This window comes from Protopterus annectens, chromosome 6.part0 (genome assembly GCF_019279795.1).
Source record: "Protopterus annectens isolate FY-2018-M chromosome 6.part0, PAN1.0, whole genome shotgun sequence".
NCBI lineage: Eukaryota > Metazoa > Chordata > Ceratodontiformes > Protopteridae > Protopterus > Protopterus annectens.
The window spans coordinates 988300890-988323900 of record NC_056737.1 but is presented as its reverse complement, the minus strand read 5'-3'; the positions used below and the strand labels follow the sequence as shown (position 1 = coordinate 988323900).

Below are 23011 nucleotides of genomic sequence, written 5' to 3'. Positions count from 1 at the left end.
CTTTTAAGTATAGACTGCAAGAATACATTAGCGACATAATAGCAAAAGGTAGAAAGTTCAGTTGCTATGAATTTTAAAAGTATCGTCAGAGTATGGCTTTATTGCTACAGGGTACGGTTTAAGAAGAAGAAGGGGTTAAGTTTCGTAAAGATAAGAAAAACTGTTGTATAAAGAAACTGTATATATTTTAAAAATTACACTATTTACAAAATGGTTTGAATATACAGTGTAATTGGAAGTGTTTAATTTACTTTATTCTAATTGTCTTAATTTGTTAGTTGATTGTAATGAATATAGAATTGATTAATTGTTTTTAGCCTTTTGTGTAAAAGGAATGGCTATCTATTGTTTTTATTACTCTGTGAAGGCTTTTGCCAAGGGACTAGAGTTAAATAAAATTGCTCTCTGTGGGTCGATAACTTTTGGTTGTGTACATAATATTTTTTTCATTTTTGGTGCTGTTGTTGACAGACTATTCAAAATAAATGTACATCTGAGAGCAAAATGGCTCCTGCAAATCAAGACTGAGGACATTCTCTCCACCAAAGGGCTTGTTACCCTACAGAGGTAGCACTTTCTCACAGTCAAGGCATTTGTTATAGACCTGGGCACATTCAAAGCAAACCTTATTATCTAGGCCATCTGACTACCAATGGCATATCTTCCCATATTAGGTCCATAATTGAATATAATGGTCCTTTGTTCATGTTCACTATCAAACACATGGTCCAATTTCAAAGAGCCCTACACTGCCTCACTAAAAACACAAAAGTCTAAAGTTTGATGTTCTATCTCTATATTTTAGTCTTCAGAAACATGCAGGGTGAACTCTATAAACCTTAAAAATGTCCTGTAATGCGTGACCTCACAAAACATGTTGCACCATAAAGACCAGCAACTAAACTTCCATTGCAACATAAATGTAATCTGCTGGTTGGATAGGTATCTTTCCCAAAGATTTCCACATCATTGGAATACACTCCTCCTGCACATTAAACAAAGAGCCCTCTAATAGGTTCATAGGTAGGTACTAGGCTATTGGTCCTAGGGCCTATACAAACTTAGCCAAAAATGTACCCTGGCTTTCACCACCCAAGGAAATTATTTTCCTGTGCCTCTGTCAAGCAGAACCACAGTAGTATGGTCAAAGAGTAACTTGTCGATTAGATGGGAAATAATAAATACAACCCAGGCTGAAACCTTAAACTTATGGAAAGGGCAAATATATAATGGGTATTGCTGGGCTAGGTTTCAATTGATCAATCCAGAAAAGCTGAAATTCCAGGTACTTTTAAATTTAGCATTGTAAGCTTTCAGTTATAATGAGACTCAGTCAAATGAGTTTTCAGTATTTTGAAAATTAGGTATTGTGGTCTCAGTCAAATGAAATTCAGTATTTAGAGTTTTCAGTCATGTGAAGTATACCCAGATAATTACGTTCTCTTAGAAATACTAATCTGCAGGTCTACCACTGAATTAAAACACTCATTTTGATTCCTTAACAGAAACAATTTTGATTTATTTAAATTCAGCTTATAATTTGCCACTTTACTCTGTCTATCGCACATTTCCAATTGATACTTCTAAGATATCAGTGCAATTAGATATATTAAAATATCATCACCAAATGTGATCTTATCATAGGTATTTGCAAGAGTGATGCTGCAATGGCAATGGTATCATTACCTCCTTTACCCAGCCCTAATAAGGCCAGTCACTGACTATAACATCCCTTTTGAGATGTAGCTGTCCAGACACTGGCAGCAGCTGGAATTCCCACAGCAATACGTTACAAAAAGGATAGTAGGCTTACGCAATTTGCCCTACATGGACCACTCAGAGCCTTAATCATAGACTCTGTCTCTTACAGACTGCTAAGAAGTGACCTGTGCCTGACATACAAGGCATCCTCTGACTCAACACTGATGGACCTATTACAGATCAGAAAGTCAAAAAGCATCAGAAACACTCGATCCAGGGATCTAAACCTATTCTAAAACATCAAAAGAAGAGCTTGTAGGAACAGGTATATCTCACAGAGAATGCCACTACTCTGGAACAAACTCCACATCCATGTGAAACAAAGATCATTCCCTGTCCAAATTCAAGCCCAACCTGAATCTATGGATGGGTAATAGGAAATTTACCCTAGGGCTCCCGCAGTACTGCTAATGGATACAGGCAGGTCCTAAATTTAACCAGTGATGGGGACTTTCTAAACATCCATGGTCCAATCCTAGTTACTACCACTAGACATACCATAATCTAAGAATTGGTAAGGTTAATCTAAACACTAAACAAAATAGATAATTCCAAGCACCAAACAGGAAATTTGGCTAGACTTAAAATGGCTTGCAGTTAGCATAATACTAGCCTGTAAAACTATAAACCTATATGTTAATGGACGCTGGGTAATCCTATGAGACATGGGTTCTATTTAAAGGATAAATACAAAAGGGTGAAAGCAGGCACCACTGCTTATTCCCTTTATTTTCATAATGAGAAATGTAATATTCCTCATGACAGAAAACAAGTAGAAGCTGGCTCAAATAGTGATTAAATCACAAGATGAAACTGAAGGAAGAATTTATAAACCTCCAATAACCTTTAATGATTGGGAATACGTACTGTATTGAGAACCTCACTCATGTCTAAAGCAAAGATGATCTGATGACTGAGATGAATGTTACTTCTGTTTGGTGTGTTTCTACGTTATTAGTTTGATAACTACATTAAAGAGAGAAATAAATAAACCTAAAATTTACAATTTGCTTTTGAAATAAAAAAAAATGATCTTGTTTGGTTGAGGTAAAGGTGCTTTATTCCAGAATTTCAAAAATGATTATATACATTAACCAGAATTAGTACCGATGACTCTGAAAACTGGAATAAGGCCATCTGATGCAACTGACTTAGCTGGTTTCAGTCTACTGACTGCTTCTGTTATTCCAGAGATGGTGAAGAATAGGCCTGATATTGCACACATGGTGAAGGATAGCCCTGGTATTCCATAGATGATGGTGAAGGATAGCTCTGATATTCCAGAGATCGTGAAGGATAGCCTTGATATTCCAGAGATGATGGTGAAGGATAGCCCTGCTATTCCAGAGATGATGGGTGAAGGATAGCCTTGATTTTCTACAGATGGTGAAGGACAGCCCTGATATTCTACAGAGGGTGAAGGATACCCCTGATATTCCAGAGATGACAGTGAATGATAGCTCTGATATTCTACAGATGGTTAAGGATAATCCTGATATTCCAGAGATGATGGTGAAGGATAGCCTTGATATTCCAGAGATGATTGGAGAAGGATAGCCCTGATATTCTACAGAGGGTGAAGGATAATCTTGATATTCCAGAGATGATGGTGAAGGATAGCCTTGATATTCCAGAGATGATGGGTGAAGGATAGCCTTGATATTTTACAGATGGCAAAGGATAGCCCTGATATTTTACAGGGGGTGAAGGATAGCTCTGATATTCCAGAGATGATGGTGAAGGATAGCCCTGATATTCCAAAGATGGTGAAGGTTAGCCTTGATATTTCAGAGATGATACTGAAAGACAGTCCTGATATTCCAGAGATGATGGTGAAAGATAGCCCTGATATTCCAGAGATGGTGAAGAATAGCCCTGATTTAACCATTGGTTATAATGAAACAAGACTTAATTTGAAAGGAATTTAAGAAGTCATCAATATCTTATAAAGAAACATGGATGTTTGTTGACATCTGTGAGAAACTATATATTCTTCTGTGAACTGGAAAAATAAACTAAACAATGTAGCAGGTAAAACATGAAGATGAACCACACTTTCTGCAGTTTGCATCTACTTGCATAGCAGCTAATTAAGACTTTCATTGTGTACGGCAGTAGCATTGTTACCTCACAGCAAGAGGTTCTCCAGTTCGATTCTCCACGTGGCTTGGGAGTGCCTTCTGTGTGGAGTCTGCATGTCCTCCCCGCGGTTGGTTACCGTTCGAAAGACGTGTGCGTAAATGGGCGTGCCTTCGTTGAAGGTTGGGCATTGAGCTGGCACCTCGGCGTTTTGTAAAATTCTATTGCCAATCATTAGCGGACCGGAGTTCCGCTGTGGCGACTCCTTACCGGGAAAAGCCGAAAGACAAACAACATTGTTTTTTATCTAAGCCTTTTATTTATAGTAATCTAGTCAAACCTTATGATAACTTCTAAATATGACAGTAGTTTCTAATAGTATTTTAAATTCTCCTACAAATAGAATTGTACGTTAAGGCAATATGCCTGGAATTCATTGGCTGGGGACCTACAAATTTTCAAGAGATTTCCCTTTTTTATGTTAGTTATGATACTAATAGAAGCGTTTAAGCTGCAACATCTCAGTTTTTACAAAAAATGCACTTTTAGTTTAACTTTATCATTATAAAAGAATGTAAGTAATAATGTATTGTTCTTTAACACTAAAAATGACTTTTGAGAATTTCTTTAAAATATGACTTCTACAACAATATTCAGACTATGAAGTCACCTCTGAAAATCTTTCTAAGCAAAGCAGAAACATAACATTCATTTTCCCTAACACCAAGGCACAATTCAACATATTTTTTCAGACATATAGGTCAGTTTAAAGTTCAAATATTGATTGTTGATGTGCAAACAATTTTTAAGTTATTGTAACGTTAGTTATAAAATACAAAATGTTATTCACTAAATGGAAATACAGCAATTGTATTTTAATTATTGCTTGATTGAGTGACTCATTTACAAAGCATCTTTTTAAACAAAATTCTTTTAACATAACATGACATCTTATTCATGATAAACTCAGATTTCTCACATTCAGAGCAATGCAAATACACATTTGTACAGCTGGTTGCAAATTCAATAAACAGGACAAGCCCAGCAGTCTGAAGGAATAAAGCTTATTTAACTATTAGCGAAGTTCACATTTACATGTATCTGTCTACCTTTCTCCCATAAAGGAAGCTACCCTTATGTAAAGAAAATGGCAAACCATCCTAAAGTTATACAAAAGCAACAAATAAAGATAAAAACAAGTGCATCATATTTTGCGTGCCTTCCTAATGTGAGTGACATAGCATATCCATAGCTCAGAGATTGAGTCTATGCACATCCAGAGACGACTTCTTTTGGCATTTCCCGGTTAGGGGTCACCACAGTGGATCACCTGTCCGCTCATGACTGGCAATGGAGTTTCATGGTGTCAAGTTGCCAGCTCGGCACCTAACCTTTCATAGAAGGCACACACATGCATGCACTCACACCTAGGGCTAATTTAGAGTGTCCAATCCACCTACAGCATGTCTTTGGGATGTGGGAGGAAACCAGAGCACCCGGAGGAAACCCACACAACCACAGGGAGGACATGCAGACTCTGCACAGAAGGCACCCCAGCCGGGGATAGAACCGGAGAGCCTCTTGCTGTGAGGCAGCAACACTAACCGCTGCACCACCATGACCACTCTCTATGCATATCCTGAGACTAAGGAATTAAAACAACTACCATCATATAAGAGCAGAGAAGAGACAGCAAAGAGCACCGTAGCAATAACAGCTTTTTATTTGCATTTAGCCCCCCACCAAAAAAAAAAAAATTATAACCCTTACCCAAAGCTCTAGAAAAACTGTAAAAGGTCATATTGCAAGCTGAAATACCAAAAATAATACTTTCCTGTACAGTATTTATAGGTAAAATTTCACTAACGTATTCATGTTCTTGAGCAACCAAAAAAAAAATAACACATACTCTTCAGAATATGCAAGCAGCTTTAACATGAAGTAATTGCAAAAACAGAGTTAAATCCTCCACATAATCATTCAAAAGGCAAACAATTTTAAAACAGCATTCACCCTAAAGTAAAAAATGAACTTAACAAAAATTTAATTAGCCACCCATAGAGAGCAAAGCAGTCACAGACTAACATGGCAGCTTTGTTTCACTTCTTTTTGAATAAAAAAGCTTTGTACTAATAGTAAATCTGCATATAAATTTAGTAGTCCTCACACGCACTCTTAAAAAAAAAAAAAAAAAAAAAAAAAAAGAGTCCGGATGGTGATCCACCTCCACCCAAGCCTAATCACTAAAGAGGTTAATGACTTGAATCAAATACATTTTAATTATGACAAAAAGAAAGACTGTGGCCCACATAAAATGTACCATTACACACATAAAAAGGGAAAAAAATCTATCCTATATCCCTTCCTCAAACTGTTCTGAAATCACAATGACTCTTATTACAAATATTGTAATTTAACCTGCATCACCAGTTTATAATCTTTGTTTAACAAAATAATTATTCACCACACTGATAACTGGAAACATCACACATTTAAAGCAACCAAGCAACTACCCCCTTATTTCTTACCCATGTCATCCCTGGACAAAGAAATTCAAAAGCTCCTGTGAAAGGAATACTCTACCTTTCTTTACAAAATGCAAGACAGGCCATCAATCAAGGCGCACTGGAATCAGTGACGGAATATATCATACTATTTATGTTGTATGCCATAATAAAACTTGCCAAAATCACCCATCTCAGCCAAAAGGGAAAGAAATTCAATGAATAAAAAACTAAACCAATGACTTAAATTCTTCTAAGAGAATAATTCTACCTATAAATTCTGTCATAATTCAAAGCACTGAATCAGAATTAGTGTGAATAACAACCCTCACTATCTGGAAATTTGTGCCTTAAAACTTAGAGTAAGCAGAGGACCTCACCTTATTTTTCTGAGCACAGCTAATATAATTTTGCAAATCTGGCATCAAATAGCATTGTCTTTGCATCTGAAGAAAATATTTCAAAGTCCCAAAAGTTGAATTTCCTCAGCTGTTGTGATAAATTATTGTAACATTGCCAATAGCTTACAAAATGCCTGCTTTTAAACAGTTAAACAGACCTAAACCTCTGTTTCAGTTTTACAAGTCAGCCAGAGACCTCGATCCTCCAATATCATCAACAAATCCCTAACAGCCAAGTGTCAAGTGGGAATGGAAATCAAACCAGATGCAGACAAAAATCAGACAGCAACTCAATGTGCCACGAAACAAACAAAGGAATATAAGGAGAAAGATCAGATGAGAAAGAAAGAAAAGTAGAAAAAAGCTATAAATATAATGCCAAGTACAGAGATCGCCTGGAGCGTCCTCATGTTGACCAAGATCTGATGCAGGAATGGTTGAGAAGAGGTAAACTGAACCCGAAAGATTAAAGGCTAATAATGGTGGCTCAGGAAATTTCTAAATATATATATCTCTCACAAACACACACACACACACACACACAGACACACACAAATGTGTGTGTGTATCTAATTCACATGGTCAACTTAACACAATAACAAAATTTAGAAGACTGAGACAAAAGCTGATATCTCAAAATAATGACACTCACAATATTTCATGTATTGCAGCTGTGTGACTAGTATGGTAAGCATATAAATTAACCGTAACATTCTACTACCTACCCATACTATGTACCAGCAGGAGATAATGCCCGATGTCATGTATCACTCACCTGGCACCCTATGTGCTGTCTGTAATACCCAGAAGTTTCAGAAATGGAAAGAACTGCACTAGACCGATACATTTAATATTTGGAAAGAAGTCTTAATGCTTGCAAGTATGGGGCATGCAAGTTCAAAATCAGAGATAAATACAAAGGTAGAGCAGTAAGATCGTGTGTATCAAGTCAACAGAAACTTATAAAATCTGTAGCAAACCATCACACTGATGATCCTTGTGAAGCACAAAAGTATATTGTATGTCAGGATTTATCGTACATCAGGATTTAAAGCAGAGAGCATCACTATTAAGAGGGACTCCTTGCTTACTTATGGATGATGTGATGGCAGCAATGTGCTATAACGCTTCCTGGCAGGAAGGCATCATTCTAGCAAATCAAGAGAGTGCACAGAACATGTTTACATAGTAATGTGTTGAGCAAAGCTTAGACCTGCAAGACTACAGACATGTAACTATCCATTAATGGCAGGGAGCTTTATACAAAGGAGATCATCTGATAGTCAGAGTGACAACTATGTGTCAATATTCAGTACATTGGAGAACTTATTTGATCTTAGCTGAGCTACGACTTGGCTAATGTATGGTACATTTTTAACTAAATGTAGCATTTGTAGGCAGTTATACAGCATAACAGCACAACATGGAAATATGGAGGGTATAGTAAATCTCTATCTCTTTTGTACTGTCTTACGTCAAACAAATCACTTAAGTCTTAGAATTTCATGTGACACTGTGTATTTGATCTGCTTAAGATTAACAGTTATGAATGTAACGTAAAGTGTTATTTTGATACTGGGATTACGACTATGAAAAGTGTAAAGTTAAATACAAATGGTTCTCTATCTAAAGGCTGCTTCTTATACCTTTAGACTGAATGTATGTACCTAACTTCTTTATGCATCTCTTTAAATTTTCAATTATCTGTGAAAATCTATAAACATTAGCTTTTTTATCTGAAGATGAAGTTCTACCAACGTTTTATAAATTAAGCAAGAGTTTTCCTACTGAAGGAAAGGAACTTTTCAGTATTTTACTGACTGGTATATCCTTGGTAAACTTCACAAATTTAATACTTAAACCACATCCTTTTCAAGATTTCCACCTTTACTTCCAATTTCATTTTGGAATATTGTTGCACTAAATGATTTATTCCTGCCAAGAACTCAAAATTCTGTCAAAGCTTGGCACATGCATTTAAGGTGTTTGACTGGGTAATGTGCTGCTGATTTATTTGTACTGATGTTCATTTTAATTTGAGAGCAAAACTGAGTAGATAAAATGAGAGTACAGATGTCTGCCGGGTGCCCTACTTCTTCAAAAAAAGAGGAAATTATTAGAGAGGCACAATCAGTTCTCATTTCTTTGACATCATAGTAGCGAGTACGACACTATGGAGTTTCTTAAAGCTACACCTATGCTACTTAAGATGTAAACTGTAAAGCATGTGTGTTATTAATTTGTAATTTCTTATACAGTCATATTACTTTAAAATACAGTATGTGCACACAGAAGTCTTGCGATATACACTGTGCACATTAAAACTGATATTATGACAGATTATATGCTGGAGATATCTTCAAAATTGCATTTGTATTTACATTAATAGAAGCGTATAGAGTGTTGGGAGTAGTTTCTAACATTTGCAGTTGGTTTTTCGATATTGTGAGTGTATTTTGAGATATTGTTTTGTGCATTTTCGGGATTTTCATCTCAATCGTCTTACTTTTGTTATTGTATTAATTCAAACATGTGAAGTAGACCTACTTTTCATCTAAACACAAAATATCTAAAAGATTTCATCTAATATACATTTCATCTAAAAAACGCTTAGTCAAATCAGTGTACATTTAAAACTTGATATGGAACAAATACTTTTCCAAAACTATGCCCCACATCCCTTATTTAAATATATTAACTCCAGAGTAACACAACTGCATAGAAAGAAAAAATAAACTCCTTGCACAGCAAAACACTTCAGGTGACAAACCCAAGCTTCCAGAGAAAGAGATACAGCATAACAGTGGGCATAAGTAAGGTACAAATACCGATCAGCACTCATTTGGATTGTAATCCCTATGATACAAAGCAACACCAGCAGTATTTTTCTATATTCTTCCACATTTTTCTATCAAATGTGATTCAGTCATTTGTGTTTTCTGTGAAATGTGTTTTAGATCAATTGTGACACTGTGTTTTAGATGAAATGTAGCTCAAATGACACATACCCAATATGAATATGTATATATACAAACACAGATAACATACACACACACACACACACACACACACACACACACACACACACACACACACACACACATATTAAAGTACATCTTGCACAAGACATATACTTTAAAGATATGTTTTCATTACAAAAACTCAGTTAAATATGCTTTTAAAACTTGCAAATAAAACAGGCCAACAAAAAGGCATAATTAAATGAATGAATGGGGTCTTGCCTTTAACTTAGGAACCAGTGAGAATTGATCATTTTAACCTGGATACTCATTTGAATTCACAAGATGTTGCCTGCCATTAAACGTTAATTTAATTACCAGGCAGTTTTCATACAGAAAATATCCAATAAAGTAAAAACTAGGCAAATAACATATTCAGTATAACAAGAAAAAAGCCCACAAAAATTAGATGTCAAAAACTGGGATCTACTCCAAGTGACTTAAAACTGAAAATACTGAATTTCATTTGACTGAGACCACAATACCTAATTTTCAAAATACAAAATAAATCATTTGACAGTCTTATTATACTGAAAGATTACAATGCTGAATTTCAAAATACTGAATTTTAAGCCATATACATGTACACTTACACCACCAATGACTAACTCTTTCCAAAACTTAAAATCTACTTACTTACCCTATTAACAGAAACTGGACAATATAAAACCAAACTAGGTGGTGAGCTATGCCCCCCACATCCCCCCAACCATATATACTAACTCCAGGACTGCACTACTGTGGGGAAAATGGCATATACCTTTTACTTATCTTACAGCAGTGTAGAAAATGTTCGCTATATTACTTTAGATACTTCCCATCAAAATGTAAAGAGACATATCCACATTTAGAAACACTGCACACTACTTTCTATGCTACTATTGGTAGTCTGACAGTTGGCACTTTACGTTACAGTAATGTTTTTTTTAATCACAAGCAAGTCACAGGTGAAGGTAAACACATATCACATCTATGGCTTAAAATTCAGTATTTTGAAATTCAGCATTGTAAGCTTTCAGTATAATGAGACTCAGTAAAATGAGTTTTCAGTATTTTGAAAGTTATGTACTGTGGTCTCAGTCAAATGAAATTCAGTATTTTGAGTTTTCAGTCATGTGAAGTAGACCCCAAAAACTGTCAACATATTGTATATATTTACAGCAATTGCAAATACCAGAAAGTGAATCAGTCTTAACTTCATTATATTAAAAGAAATTTCTATGAATGAAACATTGTCCTACATTTGTACTGCTTCTAAATATTATTCACAGTAACACTCCTACTGTGCTCATAATATTAACAAAATCTTTATCAGCTATTTGTTGACATATTTAACAATAAAGACAGATGCCAGCTATGTCCAATTTCTTGCTAGCATTTTTCTAGCATTAGGCATTCCATTCAAAAGATTTTCTCTTTTTATATACCTGCTAACCAATTGGGCAGCCACAGTGGTGCAGCGGTTAGCATTGCCGCCTCACAGCAAGAGGTTCTCCGGTTTGATCCTTGGCTGGGGTGCCTTCTGTGTGGAGTCTGCATGTCCTCCCTGTGGTCACGTGGGTTTCCTCCGGATGCTCCGGTTTCCTCCCACATCCCAAAGACATGCTGTAGGTGGATTTGACACTCAAAACTGGCCCTAGGTGTGAGTGTGTGCATGTGTGTGCCTTCTGTGGTAGGTTGGGTGCCAGGCTGGCAACTTGACACTGTAAAACTCCACTGCCAATCATGAGTGGACTGGTGATCCGCTGTGGTGATCCCTAACCGGGAAAAGCCGAAAGAAGAAGAAGATATACCTGCTAACTAATTAGGTTGTGGTGATTAAAAACATGACTACAGGTATTCTTACTCTTTCCAGAAAAAAAATCCTGTTAGGCATATTCATTTTTATTTGTTTTGGATGAGTGATAGAATAATGCAATTATTACTTCTATAAAGGCTGAATAAGAAAAGATTACTTTCAACATTAACACAAACACCCAAAAGGCAATACATTCAAAAATGTTAAACCTGCCATATTTATTTTTAAAATTCCTGAAATTCTAGAAGATATTTTAACAAACCTCTACAAACAAAAACAGAGTCATGAATAAATCTCGTTTACACAAAGGTACACTTCTCTTGAAAAATTTAAAGTTTTCTTCCAAGCTATCCACACAAATGTTCTCATTACTTACAGTAATACTGGAATCTATCTCAATACCACATTTCTGTTTGTATGCACCCTTATGAAAGGATCTGTTTTACACAAAATTGATATCTTAGGTATTGACTCAAATCTCCCAAACATTGATTAGGATAAAATGATAGTAGTAAATAACATTGACAATGTAGTACTAGCAACTTTGTTTCAAATGTCTGTTTTTCAAATGCAAATAGTTCTACAACAGAGAACATTGATGGCATAATTTTAACTTTACCTGAAATGAGGGTACCAGACTTTTGGAGTAATGAACCTCTGAGCAAGTCTGATCATCTAGTGGTTAGAAGTAAATCATTTACATAGTTGGAAAACCCTGGAGTTGATAGAAGAAAATATTTTTATTTGGGGGATTATGAAGTTAGCTTATGAGATGTTGGGATTACTGATGGGCAGGTATGACCCCTCTGTGAAAAGGTATACTGGCTGTAGGAAGACTTGGTCTCACTAGATAAATACTGATATAAATAACAGTATTAAAGAAAGGAAAATCTGAATGAAATTTTTAAAGGATACTCCCCCAGAAAGGAATGTCAAAATATAAAAAGAACATTTTAGAAAGGTGAGGCAGGTTATAAGGGGAGCCAAAAATAAGTATGAGAACACATTCAGTAACAGAGGGGTGAAAAAGAAATTATTTTGGATGTGTACAATGTTGTCATAAACATCAAAAAAACACTGCTAGGATTATCAATAGTCATAACATAAAATCATATCTTGGTAAAATAGTTATCATTTGTGCTAACCTTAATGCAGAACTTGGGAAGGATCTTAAAGGCCAGAAAGGGGAAGACTGATCCTTTGATTCCTAGCTGTCAATGTCCATCAATCATGAAAGAGTTGGCCGGGTCATCATTTTGATTTACAAAAGAGAATACTGCCACAGGTCTAGATAATCTAAATGGGAATTTCCAATTTTACATAAAGTCTAGTTTATTGGACTGTGTAACATATTTCTTTCAACAGTCTTTAGAATCTGGAACAATTACTATTCAATGGAAAGCAATAATTGCTGCACCTGTTCATAAAAGAGGGTCACTGTTGATCAGTAAATTTAAAACTATTATTCTTACAAGCTTGTTAAGGAAATGTTTTGAAAGGATCTTAAGCAATTTAATAGATGTACAAATGGATACCATACTAATATATACCAATAAGGTTTTAGTAAAAGAAGGTAGACTACAACAAACTTTATCAACTTCTGAGTAGATATGGTGTGTGCCCTTGATAATAATATTACTATAGATGCGATGTTTTAGATGCAGATAAGGAGTGCAATTCCTTATCACAAAGAAAGATCCTCCAGGTATTAAAAAGTTGTAGACTTGACCAGTATGTGTTGCAAAGGAGAGAAATTCAGTTGATTGGTAGAACAGGTAGGGGTCTGGGTAGAAAGAATTAACTCTAAGGTATACAAAATTAGAGGTATTTCTCAAGGTTCTGTGATGGAACCATTTTTATTTTATGTATTTATGTTAGCATTTCCATTATATGGCAATTGTTGCACTGAAAAATTTGCAGATAATGCAAAAATTGATGGTTTTGCTCTGTTGTTTGACGATCAGAAAATTTTACATAACTGTTTGGATAAACTATGCAAATGAAAGCATCTTAACGAAGTTTAGTATAATAATACAAAATGTAAAATTTTGCATTTAGGTAAGATTTATCCTGCATACCTATATGGCTTGGAATGCTAATGCAAAGCAGGGTATATGGAGTTTCAGGACTTGGAATTAAGATGAATGAAAAGTTAGGATATGGAGGCCATGTGAGTAATATTCTAAGAATACTACTTAATTAAAACCGTTTTGAGAACAATATCATCTATAGAGACTTTAATATGTTGTGAATGGAATATGAGGTTTGAGATTGTATTTATTTAAGAATAGATATCAAAAATATTAAAAAAAAATATAAGGTGCTAAACAGTCTGAGTTATGAAGCAAAACTAATGTCATTAAGTTTCTTCTCGGTATGCTGCTGAATTATTAGAGGTGGTTTAATATGAGTATGCAAAGAGTCAAGAAATGGATTGTTCTTTGAGTATCTCAATTCTTAAGCATGATATTCAAACAAAAAATAATCATCTGTTGGTGGATTTAGGAAAAAGGAAGACTAAATTAGCTAGATAATTCTTACAATTTAGAGTAGGCACAGGAATAGAATTTGATTTAGTGAGGCGAGATTAACTGAAAATCTGGACAGTTTTAAAAAGAAACTGATCAGTGTTGTGGTAATAAGGTTTCTTGATGCTGTCCTCACGGAGTATTATGGGTTACAGCGATATCATCTCAGGTCTTAAAGCCAACATGTCATATTGTCACATTGTAAGTATAAATACATTAACGGACAACGGGATTTCCAATGGCATCAATAAGGCTGTAATTCTTTTAGGTGTATATTTTGTCAAAATAAAACCCAAAGCCCATAAATCAACTATGTGTCTGATAAACATGTATTGTGCTTCAGTATTAGTTGTTACCAGCATATTACCTGAAGCACAATCTACAGACAGCACTTAATGTAAAAAAAAAAACAAACCAGTTTCATGGATGTACTTAAAGACAATAAAACATTCTTTTAACTGAATTTTCAAAAAATGGTTAAGTAACTATGTGCGAACACTAGAGGACAAAAAGAATGGCGATGTTTATTTGTATGAACAAACTGCGTAAGATAACCTTATTAAGACAGTCCATAAACTGCATTTCTGAGCAGTTATTTGACCAGATTAAAGGATGTCTTCCAAAATGTAGTCTGTAAAACATATAAAATGAAATGGGTCACTGGATAACGTAATGTAAATACCAGCGACAGATAAACTAAACATATCAAAACAATGATTTCTGTGCAACACTACCGTCACTCTTCCATTGTCCGCTGGACATGTGACAATATCTTGCTTGTTACACAACCATTTATGGTTTTCTTTTTTTCTTTTTTCACCTTTAAGTGTACAAAAGGGCATAACTGCTAGAGTTACCTAATTCAGTTTCACTAGCTCTCAAAAGCAAGAATGACCATGTTACTTTATCACATAGAATGAATAGTACTTAAAGAAGAATGACCATGTTACTTTATCACATAGCATGAATAGTACTTAAACAAGAATGACCATGTTACTTTATCACATAGCATGAATAGTACTTAAAGAAGAATGACCATGTTACTTTATCACATAGCATGAACAGTACTTAAACAAGAATGACCATGTTACTTTATCACATAGCATGAACAGTACTTAAACAAGAATGACCATGTTACTTTATCACATAGCATGAACAGTACTTAAACAAGAATGGCCATGTTACTTTATCACATAGCATGAATAGTACTTAAACAAGAATGACCATGTTACTTTATCACATAGCGTGAATAGTACTTAAACAAGAATGGCCATGTTACTTTATCACATAGCATGAACAGTACTTAAACAAGAATGACCATGTTACTTTATCACATAGCATGAACAGTACTTAAACAAGAATGACCATGTTACTTTATCACATAACATGAACAGTACTTAAACAAGAATGACCATGTTACTTTATCACATAGCATGAATAGTACTTAAACAAGAATGACCATGTTACTTTATCACATGGCGTGAATAGTACTTAAACACGTTACTCATACACAGACACAGTCAACACGAGATAATGATGATGATGACTAAACAAAACGCACTAAAAATTTCGGAGAATACATCATTCAAATACCACTTGCAGTTGGATCACACTGTTATTTGTGCAGATTTTCTCTGCAAATTTAGTTCACGTAACATAAAGTTTTTATTACCTGGCCATTAACGAGTTCCAAATAGCAGCGTCCTACACTGTCATCAGCCTGGTGCTGTTCTCTCTGGCCATTGTCACTTGTAATGCTATTTATATCGATGAAGCTGTTTCCATTAGATGTCTGAGTTCTGCTATACTTTGACTGTACTGGCTCAATGCTGTTTTGCCCAGTGGCCAAGTTATATTTCGTTTCATTGACTCTTGCGACCTGATGAATCTGCACAGTGGCTTCTGGAGGGTGGACAACATGGACATTGACCAAGGAAGGAAGCAATGAAGCTAGAGAAAAAGAAACACCAATGTGAACTGTGACATATTTGAGAATGTGCTGTACATTCAGATAATTCTTCTCTTGTTTCTCTACCATTTTACTTTTACTACAGCCCAAAAGTAAGTGGCACGATATAAAAAAAATGACTACAAGAATAAACGTTTCCAGCCTGGCCCTGTGGTGCAAGGAGATGAAGCCCTCACTGAAACCTAGGTGAGCCACGCTTGGCTGAGAGCACAAGAGTGAGTGGCCAATGGTTTCAACCATCTTGTGACAAGGAGGCACATCTTGCTCACTGAATGGGTAACACTTAGAGGAAACTCTGGGCATTCCATGTATGGAGCATGAGCCTGTTGAACACACAACGCTGGTGATACACCACATAAAGCCAGAGAATCTAGTGTGGTCACACATACACTTTCCAGGCAATGCAGCAATTGTGGACTTCAAGGAAGCTGCTACAGAGGTAAAGGCTCCAGGAGTTAGGGAGGGGAAACTCCACAAATCAGGCAGACTGGACCACTTCCTACCACTTGACTACTGCCTCTCCAAGAAACCAATTGACCCATAATACTCCTCTTTGGGAAAAATGGACCATAAGGTGTTTTCACCCCAATTGGAAGTGCCTGGCTTCTACCCCTGGAGAGAAGGAATGAATTAGTTCAATGGAGTACATGAAAGGGATCCACTGAAAGAGATCCAGTGGATTAGGAAAAAATGTTGCTCTCCCAGTTATTATACATATATGACACTTCCTGCATAATTAATAAAAAGGAATGTTACAGTGCCAAATAAGAGGATGATAATAACACAACATAACAAGAAAATATCAGTTCTTTGAGGCCTAGGTGTGTGGTCAGTTGAGTCCTATGAAGCTCATTGCTTGCTCTAGTGTCATTTATTATCTGTTTCAGAATTAAACCAGATGGGTCTCAATTCAGCATAAGTATGACAAAATATTTCTTCATGGAGAGGGTGTGAATCCATGAATCTCATAAATAAAGGAAGTTGGAAAATACATAACCGATTTACATGAAAAATCACATGACTAATCTTTGAGAATCATAGCAGATGGCCCAAAAAAAGGAACTTCTCCCTCAACATGAAGTTGAGGATCCAACAAAATATGTAACTCCTTTCTACAGTTACTCAGCCACAAAACAAACCTACTAAACACATTCATTTAACAAGCTGCCATAGCTGATTTAATGAATCCCAGTCAAATGATCAGGCCAGTTTGCAATACTGGCTTTTAAGCTGATGAATGCATGTTTCTAGTTGCACAGTGCGATTGGTCAATTTTTCCTAGCTGAACTGTGCTAATGGTCCAGTGAACTGATCGACAGCACAGTGCATCTAGAAAAATACGTTGACAGCACAGGCAGGTAGAAGCATTCTGTGCTATTTTACTTAATTTTTCAAATTGCATTGCATTATTGATCCACTGAATGGCCCAGTACTAGTAGCACAGTGTAGCTGAAGTAAACTGTGCTGTTAGTCCATTTTTTAAATGCAGTCTGCTGTTGGTCCATTCAATGGGCCCATAGCGTAGTGTAGCAAGAAATCCATAGTGAGTTTACTGACTCCATTTTGACTTTGATGAGCTCCTCACTCATTGGCTCTACAACTGGGTCAATAGAAACACACAAACTTGAGCTCTCAAAGGTCAAATCAGAGCAGTGGGATACAAATACAAAGAATGTTAACACTGCAATGCTTCACTAAATGTTGAACAGTTGAGAGATACAGAAAGTCGTGATAACAGAACTATTAGAGGCTTCAAGACAGTAGGAATGAGACTATATAGGTGTACACCAGGAAAGATGAAGTAGCAGCTGTGGATGGGTTAACTACAACAAACAAAGAATAAAAACAGGCTTAATGTCTATTTTATTGTACAGAGTGTGTGTACACTGGTATCAAAGATGTTTTAATGATTCCAAATGTAATTAATTTGCTGAGCACTGACTGTTCTGATTATGAGATGATACAAACTACCTATACAACTGAGATAAACTGGCAAAAAAAAAATCAAACTTCCATGGAAGCTCAATAATGACCCAAGTAAAGACAGAAAATGTCATCAGCACATTTTATAAGATGTGAACTCATACTGCAATGCAATAATGTTACAAAAGTAATAAAAAGAAAAATACCCATTTCTTAGCCAGTTAGGCCCACTGGGCATTCAGTCCCTTTTCAGAGGTGACCTAGTAACACTCTCTGGTTAAGTGAATTGATCAAGGTCACACAATATGCAAATGAGGACTATGGGAATCAAACCCTATACTACAGGAACTATAACACACAGACTTAACCCTCTCGGCTAACTGCCATTCAAAAGTAGACTCACATTCATAAATGGATAACAGAAATTAGAAATAAGTTCCATTATATTTATACCCCATAAAACAGTCCTCACCAAATTAATGCAAACTGGGAGTGATGGAATGCTTAAAAAATACAATAAGCCTGTGCCTCAGGTGTAATCAGTAGAAAAACTTAAAAAGTACAATAATCAGGCGTGCATGTTCCCTAATATAGTGAATGTGAACCTAAACCACGCCATGCCATATTAAAGGAAATGAGGACCGGTGGAGTGTTAAACACATACAATAAACCTTTGCTTCAGTCATAATTAGAAAAAAAAATGTAAAAACTACAATATTCAGGATTGCCAGGCCCCTATAATAGTACATTGTAAAGCATCAAAGCAGTGGCCCTATGTCATGTCCCAGTGCATTGTAAAGCATCAAAGCAGTGGCCCTATGTCATGGTCCAGTACATTGTAAAGTATCAAAGCAGTGGCCCTATGTCATTGCCCAGTGCATTGTAAAATATCAAACCAGTGGCCCTATGTCATGGCCCAGTGCATTGTAAAGTTTCAAAGCAGTGGCCCTATGCAATGGTCCAGTGCATTGTAAAGTATCAACGCAGTGGCCCTATGCCATGGTCCAGTGCATTGTAAAGTATCAAAGCAGTGGCCCTATGTCATGGCCCAGTGCATTGTAAAGTATCAAAGCAGTGGCCTTATGTCATGGCCCAGTGATGCAATGGTGCTGCAATCCAGTGGCACAGTGGATGTGGTTCTATAACACAGTTGCAGTATTCAGTACAGAATGGATGGTTTGCCCTCAGCAGCCTGTTGATGGGCCAGTATAAATAAGCTTAAAAGAGATCTTGTTTTCACAGTACATCATAGTTATGCTCCCCACACAGAATGTAGGGCATAAAAAGGAACATACAGATGCAACTACCCAGAACTTCTTTTGCCGCCACTTCAAACACCATTTTTACCAGTTGGTTTGAGCACTTTGTTGCTGTACTGAATATTTAACAATACCAGATAAGCGCCCCATTCTGGTTATTTTTATATTTTATTTTGCTTTCTTGGTCTAGTATTTTATATCACTATCTAGAGTTAAAGCCATCCAAGAGGGGAAAATGTCAGTGTGGGAGGCAGATTCCCCAAAAGGATCATCACAAACAGTGTCTTTTTTGTTTGGGTACTTCCCACGACCATACTTCTTGTAGTATCGCTAAGGCATTTGTGCCCAAGACACTCACAAGCCATTTGGCTTCCCTGGCCATTTATCTTGAAAACCAGTACTTAAACAGTTAGCCCAGGGTACCACAATGGAATCCTTTAACCCTGAGAATCCCCACTAGGTAAGAAGAAGGCCCAGAAGTATCAGACATATTCTTTAGCTGTCCAGCCTCCACTAGATATCAGAGTCCTTTGACATGACCCCACCAGAGACCAGCATTGACTCATATTTTTGCATATCATCTGAGGCTTTGCAGGCATCTACTCGCAGAGGGTCCTTGAGGGATTCCACAGATATTGGTCAGGAAGGAAATTCTGGGTTCTCCTCTTGAATCTTGCCAAGTGTTGGAACCTCCGGTATTTGTTAGGGCTGATGTCCCTTTTAAGAAAAGACAAAAATTGAAGCATGTTTTCGTCTGCTCTATGGATCCTCAAAGTGAATGCAAGAGTTTACTCAGGGCTTGTTCTCGGTCACAATGGACCTAAAGCCTCCTCAAGGTGTTTCAGTACCTGCACCTCCTTGTACCTCTACTCCTTCTAAATGGTTTAGGGAACCAGATTCCTCGGATGAGGATTCAGTGTCTGGTGAGGGGTTTTTGTCATTTTCTTCATGAATGCCTTCACCTTTGGGTTATGGTTCTGATGTAGAGGAGTCTGTTGACCCTGAGTGTCCTTTCAAGGAATTGTCCTTTGGGGGTACAATTGCTAGGATGATGGAATGTTTTAACTGGGATTCTTCTCAGGTGTCTGATATTCAGAGAAGATATTATGAGTTGCTTTAGGTGGATACTCCTATACCCTCTGCAATTTCTCCTGTGTTACTACAGGTGGATACTCCTAAACCATCTGCAGTTCCTCCTGTGTTACTACTGGTGAATACTCCTAAACCATCGGCAGTTTCTCCTGTGTTACTACAGGTGGATACTCCTAAACCATGTGCAGCTCCTCCTGTGTTACTACAGGTGGATACTCCTAAACCATCTGCAGTTCCTCCTGTGTTATTACAGGTTGATACTCCTAAACCATCTGCAGTTCCTCCTGTGTTACTACAGGTGAATACTCCTGAACCATCAGCAGTTCCTCCTGTGTTACTACAGGTGGATACTCCTAAACCATGTGCAGTTCCTCCTGTGTTACTACAGGTGGATACTCCTAAACCATGTGCAGTTCCTCCTGTGTTACTACAGGTGGATACTCCTAAACCATGTGCAGTTCCTCTTGTGTTATTACAGGTGGATACTCCTAAACCATCGGCAATTCCTTCTGTGTTACTACAGGTGGATACTCCTAAACTATCGGCAGTTCCTCCTGTGTTACTACAGGTGGATACTCCTAAACCATCGGCAGTTCCTCCTGTGTTACTACAGGTGGATACTCCTAAACCATCAGCAGTTCCTCCTGTGTTACTACAGGTGGATACTCCTAAACCATCTGCAGTTTCTCCTGTTACACAGGGTGGATACTCCTGAACCATTGGCAGTTCCCCCTGTGTTACTACAGGTGGATACTCCTAAACCATCGGCAGTTCCTCCGGTGTTGGCTGCCTTGTTAGATACTTTATTGCTGCTTCTAAGTCTCCTGATTCTCAGCCTCCTGATAGGTTCTGTAAGGTTCCTGAGGATTGTCTGTTTTTATTTAAATGTCTTTCTGCTGATCCTGCTGTGGTGTCAGTCTATTCTGACAAACCTTCTAAACTTTTCCCTCTTCCAAATATTTGCCTTTTGACAAAGATAGTAAGGCAATGGGAAGGATTGGCAAGAAAGTTACACTGCTTCTACTTTGTCCTTCAGGACTAATAATTAAAAGATTCATATGACCAGGTATGCTCTGGCCATGATTGCTCAGACTTGTCAGGTTATCTCTGCCCTTCCTGAGTTTGATGGCAAATCCTCTGCCTTATCTTTTTTAGGTTCTGCTTCTCACGTGGTTCGCCACTCTGTTAAGTGTAGTTATGATGCTGCTGATGGCTCTTCCACGGCTTCAGCTTTTGGGTCTGTCATGAGGCATTATTCTTGGCTTTGTCTCCAGTATCTGCCTGAGAACATTAAGGTCAAGTTGTTGGATGCTCCTTTGGATAACATTCATCCTTTTGGGACTGCTGCTGCTGACATGATAGGGCAGTGAAGTGGTACAGCAGTTAGCATTGTTGCTTCATGGCAAGAGGTTTTCCGGTTTGATTCTTGGCTGGGGTGCCCTCTGTGCAGTATCTGCATGCCCTCCCTGCATTTGCATGGGTTTTCTCCAGGTGCACCAGTTTCATCCCACATTCCAAAGACACGTGGCTGGTGCCTTTCTTCCCAGACCTCTGCTGAAAATGGGCTCTGTCCTAGTTGGACTTTCCCGATAGACAAATGTTAAATAAAATAAATAAATGTTTAAGTCTCTTCAAGAGAAAGGCAAAGCCTTGCAAGACTTAAACATATTTTTGTTTCTCCTATCCACTGAGTTCCACAGGAGTCATCCTTCTAGGTCTGATTTTGTTTGCAGGCAACCCCGCCAAGACTCTAAGGGCAGGAAGGGTGGGAGGCAGGCCTGTCTGCTAAGGTTTCTCAGATTTCTGTGGCCCTGAAGCCTCCTTTATCTGATAAGCCTGCTTCTCCTTTATAATTTGCCCCCCCCCCACCTCGCGCCTTTAGACCAAGTTCCTTTGTCCCTTCAGCTTTCCCTTTGTCTTCGAAACTGACATCTCATCACTTCAGACTCTTTGATTCTTTCTTTCATCCATCAGAGTTACTTCATGGAATGGAAATCTCGCTATCCTTTTTCTGGGATTTTTCAACCTCCTCTAGAGCAGCTTTTTCATTTGCTAGAGTTTCTAGGGTTCCTGTTGAACCAATGGACTATTCAACCTGTCCCACTTGGGAAGGGATTTTTATTCCAGGATGTTCCTGGTTCCTTGAAAGGAGGGCACTTGGAGACCTGTTTTGGATCTCTCATGGCTCAACACATTTCTACAGATCCCTTCTTTTCAGATACTTACTCTTCAAACTCTGTTTCCTCTTTTACTACCCCCAGGCTCTTCTGGTGTCCTTGGATCTGAAAGTTGCTTACCTTTATATCCCTATTCATCCTCTCTTCAAGAAGTTTTTATGTTTCTCTGTGCCTTTCTGTCATTTTCAGTGCTCTGCTTTACCCTTTGGTCTGTCACAAAAGGCCTAGCTCATGTGATTGCCTTCTGCAGGGTCCAATGTATTCAGATTTTTCCTTATTTAAATGACCTGTTGCTTCTGGCACCTTCCCCCAGTCGATAGTTGCAGGATCTGCAATTCATCATCTCTCTTCTTCAAAGTCTGGGGTTTACAATCAACTTCCAAAGGTCTGTCCCTACTGCCTGTCAGGATCATGTGTATCTGGGAAGCAGAATTCAGACAGTGCCAGTGTTGGCCTCTCTTCTACCTCCAAACGTTTTGTCATTGACATCCTTCTTTCAG

At 37.3% G+C, this 23011-nt stretch overlaps 1 protein-coding gene across 1 annotated transcript in view; it reads right to left on the bottom strand.

Moving 5' to 3' along the window:
- The window catches only part of LTBP2 (latent transforming growth factor beta binding protein 2), a 3457946-nt gene that overhangs the window by 2022889 nt on the left and 1412046 nt on the right, over nucleotides 1-23011 (bottom strand). Inside the window, exon 7 of the mRNA XM_044074624.1 lies at nucleotides 15764-16041. Coding sequence (XP_043930559.1) covers nucleotides 15764-16041 — 278 coding nt within the window. The remainder of the gene's footprint in view (nucleotides 1-15763; nucleotides 16042-23011) is intronic.